The sequence below is a fragment of the Phodopus roborovskii genome, unplaced genomic scaffold (assembly GCF_943737965.1).
Source record: "Phodopus roborovskii unplaced genomic scaffold, PHOROB, whole genome shotgun sequence".
NCBI classification, from domain to species: domain Eukaryota; kingdom Metazoa; phylum Chordata; class Mammalia; order Rodentia; family Cricetidae; genus Phodopus; species Phodopus roborovskii.
Genome location: NW_026126407.1, coordinates 3322597 through 3337705, shown reverse-complemented (window position 1 = coordinate 3337705; position 15109 = coordinate 3322597). Strand labels below are relative to the sequence as shown.

The window sequence follows — 15109 nt, the reverse complement described above, 5'->3', positions numbered from 1 at the left end:
TTGGTAACAGTGATTGTTCCCAATAATTGTGAACCAAAGTTCTGTCATTGATGCAGCTTCTGCATCCAATTTATTTTATTTTAGGCTTATTTATTTTATGTCTATGAATGTTTTACTTGCACGTATGTGCATCGTGTGTGTGTGTGTGTGTGTGTGCTTCTGACTAAGATCAGAAGCAGGCATTAGACCCCCTAGTACTAGAACTACAAGAAGGTTGTGAGATGCTGTATGGGTGCTAGGAAGTGAACTCTGGAACCAGGTCCCCTGGAAGAACAGCAAATATAAATGTTTGTTTATTTGGTTTTGTGTTTTGTTGTTGTTTTGTTTGTGGTTTTCTGAGACAGGGTTTCTTTGTGTAGACCTGACTATCTCAGAACTTGCTCTGTAGACCAGGCTATTCTTGAAGATTTCTGGCCTCTGCCTCCTGAAGGCTGGGATTAAAGACATGCACCACCACTGCTGGGCTTGTAACAAATGTTTTAAACCACTGAGCCATATCTCCACCCTTCAGCATCCCTTTCCTAAAATGCTGGAGACCAGAAATATTTCCGAGCCTGGAATCTTTAAGATACTTATACACACATGTACATACATGCCTACTTAGCTTCCTTTGCATGAAGAGCTGAGCTCCCCAAAACTTTTGAGCATTCAGAGGATTTAAAATTTTTTGATTAGGATTGCATAGTATATAATACAGTTAACTTTTGACTGAATTTCCTGCTGACCGCATCAAACAAGAATATGGAATAAAACATTTTTAAAACTGACAAAACAGAATCATATGAACATTCAAGTAGATCACTTTGTTTACCAGCCAGCTCTCCAACCTCTCTCCCTCTCTGTCTCTCCTTCTCTCCTCCTCCCCCCCCCATCTCCCTCTCCATACCCCCTTATTAGTTTTTAGTTTTTTCAAGACAGGATTTCTCTGTGCAACAGCCCTGGCTGTCCTGGAACTCACTTTATAGTTCAAGGTTGGCCTTGAACTCACAGAGATCCTCCTGCCTCTGTCTCCTGAGTGCTGGGATTAAAGTTCTGTACCCCTAATGCCTGGCTGTCTTGATCTTTTAATGCTGAGTTATATTTTGGTTTTGATTTTTGAAAATTTTCATAAAATTGAGTTTTTCTTTTTATTGCTTCTAGACTTTGATTCTCCACTAGGAAGATGTTTTTCATTGTTCAATTCATGAAGGAATTCAGCAACATTTTCTTGTATCATATCAACTTCATACTTTCTATTTAGATCTTCATTCACTTGATGTTTATTCTAATGTAGTATAAAATGTGAATCCAATTTTCTTTTTTTCACATATCTATCGAGTAGTCCCACACTTTTTCCTACTGACATGGTATTTGAGTTTATCTCTGAACATTCTGTTCTAGTCACTGGTCTGTTCATACGTAGCATTTTCATTTTAAATTCCTTAGTATTTTGCCACTCTACTTTTTGAGCAAAATTAAAGATGATTTCTGACTGAGTCACTTGCTTTCCCTGGTTCTATTTTCCTCAGCAGCTAAGAAAAATGGTGGGGTGGGTACTAAATGGTCTTCCGGGCTGTTAATGCAGGACTGGTAAGAACATCACTGGTGTGTATGTATGTGCGTGTGTATATATATTATGAAGTCCAGTAGGCTGTTATTCCATTGTCTTGCTATTTTTAAATTCTTTAGTGTGTATGTGTCTGTTTGTCTGTCTGTGTGTGTGTCTGTCTGTCTGTGTGTGTGTGTGTCTCTGTGTGTGTGTGTGTCGTCTTTGCATTACATGATGCGTTCATAACTTGGCACACATTGTCAGGGTTGGCAGCAAGCACCTTCACTCACTGAGCTACCTCACCATCCCATCCCTTCTTGTTCTCTCTTCAGCACCCTAAGTTTGTAATCCTTTCTCTGAGGTTGGTTTGGGTTGTTGTCCCCCCCCTCCCCCAGCATTTTCTTCTCTCTTATATTTATTAGTTTACATGTCTTCTTACTGATTAAGCAGTGATTGTCACTGTTGGGCTGCTCAGTTTCCCCTAACGTTAGTAGAGAGTAATTGCATGCAGTAAAAATGAATTATTCCCCTCCCAACCCCCTACAAAATTTATGTAAACAAAAACAAAATAAATGTCAGCTATCTCTAGTATCTGCTATACTGAGAACAGGAGAAAAGCTCAGAGTAGCTCCTGATTTGTTTATGATTTATTTATTTGGGGATGGAGAAATGAGTGAACTGTAAAGAGCACTTGTTCTCACAGAGAACCCAGGTTCAGTTTCCAGCACCCATGTGGTGGCTCACTGCTTTAATAACTGCCATTTGAGGGATCCAGTGCCCTTGTCTGTCTCTACAAATGCCAGGTACAAGTGGTACACAGGCATGCATTGCAGGCCAAATACACACATAGAATAAAAATAAATAAATCTTATTAAATTTACTTTGTACATATGAGTGTCTTACCTGGATGGAGATATATATGCCAGTGGGGTCAGAAGGACACTGAACCTCTGAAACTGGAGTTATGAACAGTTGTGGGCTGACATGTTGGTACTGGGAACTGGACCTGGGTCTCTATAAGAGCAGCAAGTACTCTGAACTGCTGAGCCATCTCTCCAGCTCCTCCATTGACTCCTGTTTTATCTAAGAGGTATTTTGTAACACTCATTTTAGTAGGTCATTTTAATAGGTCAGTAAGGAAGGTGTTGAAAGAAACAAAACTTTGGAAAGAGCCCTTGGGCACTTACATGTGAAATGAGAGGGGTTTTGATGGCCTGTGGCATTTCCAACATGAACTGATAGACCTCAAATAAGAACACGAAATTCTCAAAATTCCTGTGTATGTTGTGGAAATGAGCCTTAGAATGCTGTTTGAAAACACATGAAAAACATTTTAATGTGGGTGATAGAATAGAACCAGTGTGATAGAATGAAAGCTGTCATGCTTGAAATAAGTAGCTCAATGGGTGTTTCTGCAGATAAGTGGTAATTGTCAGTAGGAGGTGTCTTGGAAGTAATAAGACAAGTATTGTGTGTAAACTAACACTGCAGCCAGGTGTGATAGCCACACCTTTAATCCCAGCATCTGGGAGGCAGAGGCAGGTAGATCTCTGTTGAGTTTGAGAACAGCCTAGTCTATATAGGGAGTTCCAGGAAGGCCAGGGCTACAAAGAGGGGCCCTCTCTCAGGAAACAAAAACAGTAGTAATTATTATCATAATAATTAGTTAAATAAGTAAAACTCCACTGCCTAAGAGACTGTTTATTTTTATAGCAGATGGGCTTTTTAGTATTTGAACACTGTTACAAATAACACTATATTATATTCTAAAAAGTCCCAAAATTTGTGCTCTAAGTAACTCTCTTCCCTTGGACATAAAGTAAGAATAAGAAGGAAAAGTATGTGTTTGTCAGGCAAACAGGACTTCTGTAGCCTCACTGATGTCTACAAAAAGTGGCCATTACCCACTTAACCCTCTACTTTGACAAAGGTGGTACCCACACTTACCTGGTATCTCATACTCATCAATTGTCAGGTAATGGTTTAAGGTTGAACTTCTACATTTAAAAAGGATGGTTGGAGCTATAGAGATGTCTCAACAGTCTAGAGAGCTTGCTACTATATTAGAGTTCCCAGCACCCACGTTAGATACACCTCATAACCTCCTGTGACTTCAGTTCTAACATGTCTGACACCTTCTATGGCCTCCACAATACCCTCACACAGGCAGCTAAAGCACATACACACACATAAAGCACATACACACACAACATACTTTTTTTTTTTTTTTTTTTTTTTTTTTTTTTAGCATTTCTGGACTAAAAGGTAGTTTTACAATAAGTATAACTGGGCAGTGGTGGCACATACCTTTAGTCCCAGCACCCAGAAGGCAGAGGCAGGTGGATCTCTGTGAGTTTGAGGCCAGTGTGGTCTATAGAATTCTGGGACAGCTAGGGCTACACAGAGAAACCCTATCTCAAAATACTAACAGATAAATAAAATAAGTATAAAATATATAATAAGAAAAATACCAGCTCTATTTTTTTTTTTTTTTTTTTTTTTTTTTGTCTCCTTTCCTCCATAACACTTGGGTGTTAGAAAAATGTCTCTTTTGGGGGGACCAGTGAGATGACTCAATGGATAAAGGTGTTTGATGCATTTTTATCTAATTATTCTTTATCAACAACAACAACAAAAAAAATCAGTCAGATATATATGGGGTAAGAACCTCAAAGATCAAAAAAGCAACCAAGCAACCACCAGTGACTTCTGACCGCTACCATTCCTTCCTTCAAAAAGGCTGAGATCCTCTCTAAGCCCTGCCTTACTACCTCCTCTGTCTTCCAAAACCTCTATGGTTAATTTTGGTCAGCTAGTGGCTAACTCTGCCATCTGATTTAAACAAACTTTATTGTCAGAATGCAATAAAAATACCACACAACAGGTGCTTGCTGTCAGGCCAGATGATCTGAGTTCTGAATTCTGTCCTTGGTGGAAGGTGAGAATACACTTGAACAAGTTGTCTTCCAACCTTCATTCTCCATTTACCTCCTTGCACCTTCACTTCTCCACTCTCCAGCATAAAGAAAAACAAAAGTACTAACAGTAGCTCAGTGGTTAAGAACGCTTACTGATCTTGCAGAAGACTCAGATTCAGTTCTCAGCACCCACATGGCAGTTCGCAAACATCAGTAACTCTATCCAGTTCCCCCGGGGATCCAGTGCCCAGTGTTGTCATCTGACCTCTAGCACCAGGCATATATATGGTGTGTATGTATATGTGCAGACAGAATACTCATACACATAAAGTTTTTGCTATAAAAATGAAGTGTGTGCGTTTTATGGTGGGTCCTCATGTTCTAATATGGTTTTGTGCCTGTGTTTCCAGTAAAACCAAAAATGGAAATGACTTGTTCTTAGACATATATTTTGATCTCTCATCCCCATAAATTGAAATATTTATTTAGTTTTTAAAGTATTAAAACTTAGACTATCTAAAGCGTCTTATTTCTACTACACCACAGATTTTGAGATGGAAAAGTAAATTTTTATTTAGTCAACACGAGCTTATATACAGCTTTTCAAGGGGAAAATCTATTGGGTAACTATAAATATATATAGATTACATGTTTTAGGAATGGTTACATTGTTGACATATGTATCAGTCACATATATAAAAGGCACTCTGCTTTAAAAAATAAGTTCTATAGCTGATAATTATACCACTGCAATAATCTATCCCGAGTACATGGGCTTCACTCAGGTGTCAGGTAATTCCTAATCAGAGGTCACCCGACTGCCAGTTGTCATGTTATATGTGTCCTACCATGATCAGGAACAGAGTGGAGTCATCTCAGGATGGAGGACAGGCTAGAAAGCAAGCTGTCACTTTACAGCAGCTCTGGAGGTGGTGGTGGCAAGGAGTCAGTGAGATCCTGATGGAAGTCAGGAGTAGAGAACTCCTTGCCCTGGATCTCATGGTTAGATTCTTGACTGTTTATACAATTTACTGCTGGCAGAGGCAAGTTAGAGTCTGGGGGTGGTGGAAATGGCTGTTTGATCTTGGAATTAAGATCTTTACATGCTTGATTATCTGAAGATGATTGGAAATTGGTAGACTCATTTGGTAAAGGAGATACAGTTACCATTGTGGGCTTGTCAGATGGGTTCCCATCCAGATCAAGAGGGGGAGGTGGCAGGGGCAGGTCTGCATCATCTGAAGAAGAAACAGCTGTACCAATTGTTGACTGATCAGCGCTGTCTTCTGATACACCATTTACTTGATCTTTTACACTCTCAGCTTTGAGGTTATTGCTATCACTTGATTCAAACAGCTTAACTTCTAAATCATCTGCTAACAATGTGCTTTTGTTTGGTTTCCAAGTCATAAGTGAAACAAATGATGTGCGCTTTATGGATACTTCATTTTCTCTAATGTTATCCATACATATGTCTGGTGTTTCTCCATCAGCGAATGGAGACCTACCGGCCCAGTTTTGATCATTTAAAACTGGTTTCCTCAAGTATTTCCACAGTATAATCATGAGCATAGCTACCAACATAGAAATTATTATTGTGGCAATTAATATGGCAGCTAATGCATTGTGGTTGGTTTTATGTGCAGTTCCTTTGCCACTTGTTGGTTCTGAAGTGAACAATGGTGTATTCTGTGGTGAGTTGCTAATCCTAGGTGAATAAATAGTTGGCGTTGGTTTTATGGGTGGATTATGAACAGTCTGTAGTACTGGTTTTCTAGAAGGGGTAGGAGCAGGTAACCGTGGCTGTTGTGTGGAAGTATAGACAAGAGGTCTTGGTGATTGGCTACTGGAATTATGGATAGAAGATGATGGTTGATTGGCCAAAGTGAACCCAGGTAGTGATGTTTGTGGGAAGGAGTTATTGACTGTTGATATTGCTTGTCTGGTGATGTTATAGACAAGTGGTCTTGCAGAAGTGTGCAATACTGGTTCTGTAGAAGAGACATAAACAGCTGGTTTTGGTTGTCTAGGAGTGATTTTGGCAGGCAGTAATTGTCGTCCAGAAGAAGCGTTGACTTGTGTTGTTTGACTTAAAGCATTCTCTGTTGTGTTTTGAGAATTAGTTGTAACATATAACATTGATGATGTAAGTACAGTAGGCGGTGGTTGCTGCTCTGTTGTAAATGCTTCTGTCTCTGAGAAAAATATATTGTTCGGGGATTGACAAAGCAAAATTAAGATGAGATACTTGGAATCCATTTCAGAATGTTTCCTCCTTACCAGTGATTTCACAGTGAAAGAAATAAAAAAAGAGAGAGAAGAAAGACAGTTAGCTGTCAGCTAATGTCTAATTACATTTGACTCTTCATTCCCTCAGAAAGAGTGGTTAGGCATTTGGTTAGTATTCACTGTGATTTATACTTGACAGAATGTAATATTCCAGTTCATAGTACAGCATTTGGAGTTCCTAGGAAGTAATCTTAATTCTTTTATAAAATCCCATTCAACCTTGCAAGTTCCTCTAGCTTCCCTAGGTTCCTTCGTTTCCTATCTTCTCAAGTGTAGAGCTTCAACCTGCAGGGACCATGTGCTCTCTCATCTGTTTCTAGAAATAAGTGGGTCTGTCTCTGCTGAAAGCACCAGTGACCTTAAACTATTGTTTTTATTTTTTTCTCCTTTGCTCTCTGTTCACCATATATGACCTTATTGACTACTCCTTCACCAACATTTCAGTAGCTTTTGTAGTACAGTCTTCCTTTCATGCCAAGTTTGTCATACCTTCTTTTTCTCCCATTTCCTTAATATAGATACTCAATATTCTGTCTCCCTCTACTTTTCACTTTTCTTTATTTGTGGTTCTCTAAGTTTCTACTCTCACCCTTGTGCTATAACTACCAAACCTGCACATCCAGCTGTAGCTCCTTTGTTCTGAGTCCGTTTATATAACTTCCTTAGGGTACATTTCATGTATGTAGCTCATGATCAGCAAATTCAGCAGATTTTAAAAAAGAGACTTCCCAGTTGGCATGGTAGTCCCCGCCTTTAATCCCAGCAGAGGCAGGCAATCTCTGAGTTCAAAGCCAATCTGGTATATATAGTGAGTTCCAGGATAGCCAGAGCTACATAGAGAGACCCTGTCTCGAAATATAAATAAATAAAGTAATTGGTAATTTGATGTTCCCTCATACTCGGTAGTAGATGAACAGAGGAACTGTCTTGGCCTGGAAGGACTTTGGGAAGGTTTCCCAGAGATGTTGAAGCAGATCTAAGTCTTAGACTACTCTAAGAACCAGTTACACACTTACATCTCCCAGCCCAGAAGACATGCGCAAGCGAGGCAGGACACAATATAGGCGTGACAGCTGTCTTTTTATGGGACGTACTTGATGCTGAAACTTGAAGGTTTAAGTTCCAAAGTTCCAGTTGTACACTGCCTGCTTAACTTTGCATGTAAGGTCACTTAATTTAACTTTTCGGTTGCTTCACACTTTATGGTGAGCCCAGTGCTGGCATTGTCAGCACTGAGTATAATGAAATGGGCTTGTGGATATCACCAAACACAGTGTCAGCTGTCTCAAGTAGCAGTGCTTTTCTTAACATTAAGGAAAGGAAAACCTCAGACTGTTAAATACTAGTTGTTATATATAAGAAACTACTTATTCCATGACTCTGAAAGCATAATAAAATATTTTGGCAATTTGAGTAGTATTTATTTCCCTATCCATCTTTATAGTAGATAATGATAAATGTTGTTTGGTTTTGTGTTTTAAGAAACTGTCTTGCTGTAGCCCTCGATGACCTTGCACTGGTGGTGATCCTTCCCCCTCAACTTCCTGAGTGCTAAGATCACAAACTTGAGCCGGAAGGACCCAGACTTACAGGAAAAAAAAAAAATGTTTTGTTTTTTTTCTTTGTTTCTTCCTTTGTATTTTCTCCCTAGTGCTTGAAGCCTAATATTTAAAACTGCTTTCTTTGAATTCTCTTGCCTGGTGCTGATTATAAAACATACACGATCTGGTTGCTACTTCATACAAGGATTCACTGTTTCTTTCTAGAGAAAACTTACAGACAAAGCTTTAACCTCTTACATATTTCCTAAGCATTAAATTAAGCTATTTTTTCACTGTCTTTATTTTAATGTGTTCTTTTTTTTTTTTTTGCCCAGTCCTCTTGCCTGCTGACTACATGTCTAAGCTTGTTTTTTTTTGTTTGTTTGTTTGTTTGTTTGTTTTGTTTTTTGTTTTTTGTTTTTTTTTGTTTTGTTTTGTTTTTTGTTGTTGTTATTGTTTTTTCTAAGACAGGATTTCTCTGTGAAGCCATGGCTGTCCTGGAACTTGCTCTGCAGACCAGGCTGGCCTGAGCCTGTCTTCATCTCATAGACCTCAATTTAAATTCCCCCTCTTAAGCCAAGTTCTCTGTAACAGACCACAGCCACAAATAGCTGTTCCCTGAGTCTTCTCTGTTCTTACTGACTTGCTGCTTTCTTGGATATACCTCACTCTTGCTTCTCTTTGCCTAAATAGTTGTGGGTTTTTTTTTTAATTATTATGTTGTTTCACATTTTCTGTTATTATTATTCCCATCACTTTAAACAAGGTTATTTAAAAAAAAAAAAAAAAAAAAAAAAGTCCATGAAGGTAGAAAGAAACAAAGAAAGAAAATGCCTATGAAGAATATGCCATAAATTCATGATTTATATACTTTATTTTATTTAATCTTCACAGAGAAGCAAATTGGAATGAGTTGAGCAATTTGTCTGGGGTGTGACTGATAGTGACAGCCTGAGAATTTGTACCCAAGACCATGTGATTCTAAAGCCTGCATTCTTTTGTTTCCCGTTATCTCATGTTTTCTTACATTGGTTCCCCTATACCTTCTATATTAGTTTCTCAGTAAATATTTGCTGGGCCTCTTGGTTCTTTGCCATTTTGCATTTGTTTGTTTGTTTATTATTTATTTATTTATTTATTTATTTATGTTTTTCAAAGCAGGGTTTCTCTGTGTAGCTTTGGCTGTCTTGAAACTCACTCTGTAAACAGACCAGACTTGCTTGAACTCTTAGAGATCAAGCCTATCTCTGCCTCCCAAGTGCTGGGATTAAAGGTGTGTGCCACCATCACCTGGCTCACTTTTGTTTTTTTATTATGACTTCTACCATAGTATAAGCAAATTCTAAGTAAATTCTGGTTTTTATTCCTTTTTCAAGGTTCTTAAAAGGGAGACATTTGAAATTTTTGGCATGGGTATGAGGATCTGACTCATTTCTTGATGGTCATCATTCATGCTGTTCTACACAGTAGTTTTTATAGGTTGCCCAAAAAAAAGGCATGGTTAGACAGTGATGCTCAGGGTTTCATTTTGTAAATGTTTCTAGAAAATGCTTTCCAAAGCAGCAGAAGATATAGGCCATGAATTGTCTCTAGCTAAAATGTTTCCTCTTTTGTGACTTTGCTTAAAATAAAGAAACCATACGGTTCCTCTTTTTAGTGAGCTGAAAAGGGAAATAGAGGAGAACTAACCAAAACAGGTTTGTAAGATCACATGTTGATAGGTTCATCACCTCTAATGTCAATAGGAAGTTAGAAACTTCAGGGTTGTGTCTCTACTTGTCAGCAGTAGTAAAAGCAAAACTTAATTTTCAGATATCCTGCCACTTTGTCCTGCTCATCACTTAGTTGTGTACCCTCCTAGGATCAGCTGTAGCAGAGTACTAGAATCTGTTAGAATGTTACTACAGCAGTTCAGAATACTTTAGGAAAGGCGCATCAAGACAAAAAGAAGAAATTTGGGATTTAATAATTTTGAGGGAGGGGAACCTGACTCTTTTTCAGAGGTGTTAATAGTCAGTGTTATTACCTATATAATACACAGAGTTATTAAATGTACTTGCAAACTATGTAGTGATGTATGCCTAAAGTGTTTACTGTTTCTGCAGAGAAAGATGGTGGCCAGCTGAATTTAGAGCAGAGGATTAAAAAAAAAGGGATAAAAAGTTAGAATAGACAGGAAATGGTAAAGAAAATACTTTTTGAAAGAACACCAAAGAGAAATTTTACACAAATTTTAAGATACAGCAGATATGTGGTGGGTAAGGATCAATAGATTAGAAAAGGTATTGAAGAAAAAGAAATAGTTGTAAATGGTAGTTGCTTATTAATTATCAAGAAGTTAGTGAAGAAGACTGCAGTAGGTAAAATGAAGCTGGGGAGAGATTGACCTGGGTAAAGAGGTTGTTGGGAATTGTTGCTCTCTGTCACTGGCCTCTGTATGGGTACAAAGAATTAACAAAGGGAACTGACCATCCAGGTCATTCTAGGGTCCCTTGTCTGCTGCAAAGGTCCTTAAGATGTCTTCTGCCCTCACTTTCCCTGAAACTACCCAGAAGTATGCCTGTTTCTACAAAGAACATACGCACAGTCTGTATAAGACTTACCTTGGAAATTCTTTAATCTGTTCAGGAAATTTCAGATTTCTCAACCTTGTTATAGCAACATTTCTCTTTATATTTTAGATTGGCACCTGAGGTCTAAATCTGTTATTTTGGTCTTTTGTTTTACTAGAAATTTAATTGTTAAAAAGAAAATGTACATTGTTTTAGTGGATCAGTATTTTAAGCACAATTACAATGAAGAAGAAGTTCCCTGCTATTAATCATGTACTTGTCGCATGCTGAACAGGGCTGGGAGTGTAGCTCAGTGCTACGGTGTTTGCCTACCGTGCACAAGGCCCTGAATTTTATCCCCAGTACCACAGAAATACCTGAGTATAATTAATGCTGTTTTAATTGGCTATGATAAGAAACACATCATTTTAATAAGGAATCGGTGAACTTTGACAAATATTCTTTAGGAAAATAAGGCAAGTGTAGATAGTTGAGTCAAAATTTTTGACTTTCAACTGTGTGTGATAGCTCAAGTCTTTAATTCCATCACTAACAGCAGAGGCAAGTGGACCTCTGAATTTGAGGCCAGCCTGATCTACTTAAGGAGGTCCAGACTAGCCAAAGCTACATAGTGAGACTCTGTCTCAGATAAACAAACAAAATATTGTGTATTTCATTTATTGTGATGTAAGAAAAGTAAGCTATAGCTGAATGTGGAAGTGCATAACTTTCATTCCCAGAGGCAGAGGCAGACAGATCTCTGAATTCAAGGCCAACTAAGTCTGCTAACAGAAGTGAGACCTGCCTCCCCCCCCCCCCAAAAAAAAAAACAGCAAGAAAAATAAATTATAGTACACATATAAGAGATAAATACATAGTGTTAGTCTTATCTCTAACTAGTAAAATTTTGAAACTGTAAAAGGAAGAAGCCAGAAAAGGAAATCTATGTTGAATTCCAAGTAGTGTTTTTATGGCTGTCTTTAATAGCTACCATTACTCAATACCCCGAAAATTCCTAGCTAATAGGATCCATTTGCTCTGGGGGGGGGGGTGGAGGGAGAAGAAGGGGGAGCGAGTGGGGAAAAACACAGTTGGTTAACTTGGCAAGCCGTCACAGTGGCACTGATGATGAGTCTCTCCAAGCTGCACCTTTGACTTCTGCGATGTGCTAGGGCCTTTTGTAGAGTTGGGCATGAGAAAGGCTTTGTGTCAGAAAGACTCTTGTATTACTGTCTCTAGGACTGTGTAACAAACTTTTGAGGCTAGGTTTACGTGAAGGGTAAGAAAAGAAATACCAGAAAACCCAAATCAATTGCAGGCAGGGGGTCTATGTAAACAGTTTAGGGGTTTTGAATGGTTAGCATAATAAGCTGTTATTATTGCAGTTTATTGCATTTTTAAAAGATTAAGCATCAGATTTATATTTAGCAAGTATTACTCATATAATACTTGTAAGTGGAATTATGTAGGAACTTGTTGAAAACAGAAACTGTTAAACTTGAGACTAGTCCTGTTTCAGACAAACCTGACCTTAAAAAGATCTTTATTTCGCAGCTTATGTAACATAACCAGGCTCCTTAAAGGGAAAGCTATGTGTTGAAGTGCTGACATGGGGTCTACCCACTTCTAAAATAATTTTCCTTGAGGTACACATCTATGGAAGCTCCATGCTTTTTATTTATTTGTAATGGTCCCATTCATTCACAAGGCAAGTATCTTTTGTATATATTAACAAGTTCTTACAAAATGTTTTTTTTCTGTGGCTGTTTTTATATTCTTCACTCAAAGGTCAGTTCAGAATATGTGGAATAAGCACATGGATGATGTGAATATTCATATACCCATTTTAATCATAATAGTTTTGCCTTATGGAGCTTTTTAAATGACATAATAGTTATATGTCATTATTACTTACATGTAAAATTCTTTTCATATAAAAAAATACATAATAAGTATCCAATTTCTTTTTAAGTTAAGTCAAAAGGAAGGTGACTATCATAGTGTGTAAACTAAAAGGAATAAACAAATAAAAATAATTTAGGCCAGGCATGGTGGTGCATGCTTTTAATCCCTGTACTTGTGATGTAGAGACAGAAAGATTTCTGCTTTAGAGGCCAGCCTGGTCTACATATAGAAACCCTGACTATCAAAAGGGGATAATTTAATTAGATAATTTCAATCTATATGAGTAGAAAGTCTTTATAAAAAGTGAATTAGACTCTTTTTTTTTTTTTTTTTTTTTTTTCCTCCTTTGTGGTAATGGGGCTCAAATCCAGGGCATTACACATACTGGGCAAGCAATGCCACTGGCCTATAGCCCCAGTCTGTAGAGTTTTTAAATAATATTTTAAAGATTTAAAATTCAGTCAGAGCCCATGGAATTTATTTTTAACTCTTAGCTTTTTTAAAACTACTAAGGTAATGTTAACAAATATTTTGACTGAGTAAACTTCAAAGGGCTGGTAATATTAAAACATTGATGAAAATATTTTAGACAATATAAATTTTTAAAATTCTATAACAGAGCCACAAAAAAGATCTGTAGGCATCTTTGAACTGTCAAGAGCTGAATTCAACTGTAAAACCTTAAGATAATTTGGTTTTTAAAATAAATTTCAGATAAGCAAAAATGAAATAAAATGGCTGTGCCTGGTATTCTTACCTGATAGCTTCTTTCCCAGAATGTAAACTTTTGTTCTACCAGGACACGTTGGTGGTTCAGATTAAAAATGGTCCTCTAGCACACTGAAATGGTTTCTGTGCAGCAGGGGAAGTTTATCAATAGCAGTTGCAGGAAGTGCAATAAGCCACAAAATGACTAAGAAATGTGCTCCTTTAACAGAGCTTATTTTGAAACACAAACTGTATAACTTAAGTGCTTTTAACTGATCTTTGATCCATTACTCTCCAGTCATTCTATAATCTAAATACTTAGGATGCAATCCTGCTGAGGAATTTTATGTTCTAAGGAGAGGTTTGTGGCTGGTAGTCCCCAAAGGGAGATCTCTTAGTGGAAGAGGTTAAGTGGTGGTTATTTGTATGTATGAGACTTTGTGTGTGACACAGAGTACTTAAATAGTAAAATACCAAAATGAAATTGTTGAAAATTATCCAGTTATACTTTGGTTTGTGCTCTGCCTATACCTTACTTGGGTGTTGGCAACAAGGAAGTAATATTAAGATGCACCAGTTACCATGTGAGGCATCATCTTAGCCAATGCTTGAAAGTAAACATTACTAGACAGCAGCTCTACTACTGTGCTCTATCTTTAGCCCCAATACTTCTTTTTAAAAGAAGATCTATTTTAATGTTTACATGTATGTATGCCCCATATGCGTAGCTGTCCTCAGAAGCCAAGGATGCTGGATCTGAGCTGCTCTTGGTTGTGAGATGCCTGGACACAGGTGGTGACAGCCAAACTCCGATCCACTAGAAGAACAACAAGCACTCTTTAACTGTTTATTAAGCTATCTCTCCCGTCTTCAAAAACTTTTTTAAATAAGAAATTTTAAGTAAGACTAAGCAAAGTAATTCAAGAGTATGAGTCTCTCCGAATGAAAGTTTCCCTAAGCAAGTCTTCTATAGCATCTTCCTCATCTAAAAAGTAGAGATTGCAATCCCTAACTTATTTAAATACATGTAAATGCCTCTGAAGTGGGGTATAGTAGATACAGTAAATATTAACACATGGGGCACTTTCCCTGGTCACTGCCAAATAAGTAACATGGATTATTATGGTTCAAGTTCTTAACTTGAAAAGGCTTATAATTTGGTACAGAAAGAATAATAGAATGTAATAAAAATGTTATAATGCAACATTTTTGATTGGGGGCTAGAAAGCTTGTTTATTTTTGAGGCAGGACAACCATTGTGTGGCCTAGACCCGCCTTGAATTTTCAGCCTCCCAAGTGCTGGACTTACAGGGTTGTGCCACCACCACACCTGATTGTTAGGAAGCTTCTAATTTAGTTTTTGTTTGTTTGCTTGTTTGTTTTGGAGACAGGGTTTCTCTGTGTAACTCTGGCTGTCATGGAGCTCACAGAGTTCTGCCTGCCTCTATCTCCCAAGTGCTGGGATTAAAGGCATACACCACCACCACCAGGCCTAATATACACTTTTACATCATTAGATTAAAATGATAGTCATTATATCTAAGAATAGAAACTAAAAAGTTTTCTTTTCAAAAATAACTTAAGAAATTTTGAAGCTGTAGATATCTTTTAACCAGTTTTTCATAAGCTCCTATTAGAAGTATCATTCTCAGGAGATATGTTTAAAAA

At 37.6% G+C, this 15109-nt stretch overlaps 2 protein-coding genes across 8 annotated transcripts in view; one reads left to right on the top strand and one right to left on the bottom strand.

The window, feature by feature from the left end:
• Nf1 (neurofibromin 1) overlaps positions 1-15109 on the top strand; it is a 234785-nt gene that overhangs the window by 167608 nt on the left and 52068 nt on the right. The gene's annotated exons all lie outside the window — the stretch shown is intronic.
• Positions 4795-13631, bottom strand: Evi2b (ecotropic viral integration site 2B). Its single transcript, XM_051179833.1, has 2 exons — positions 13491-13631; positions 4795-6721 (listed from the first exon to the last, which is right to left on the bottom strand). The coding sequence occupies exon 2, from the start codon at positions 6703-6705 to the stop codon at positions 5359-5361; it is 1347 nt and encodes a 448-aa protein (XP_051035790.1). The 5' UTR covers positions 6706-6721; positions 13491-13631; the 3' UTR covers positions 4795-5358.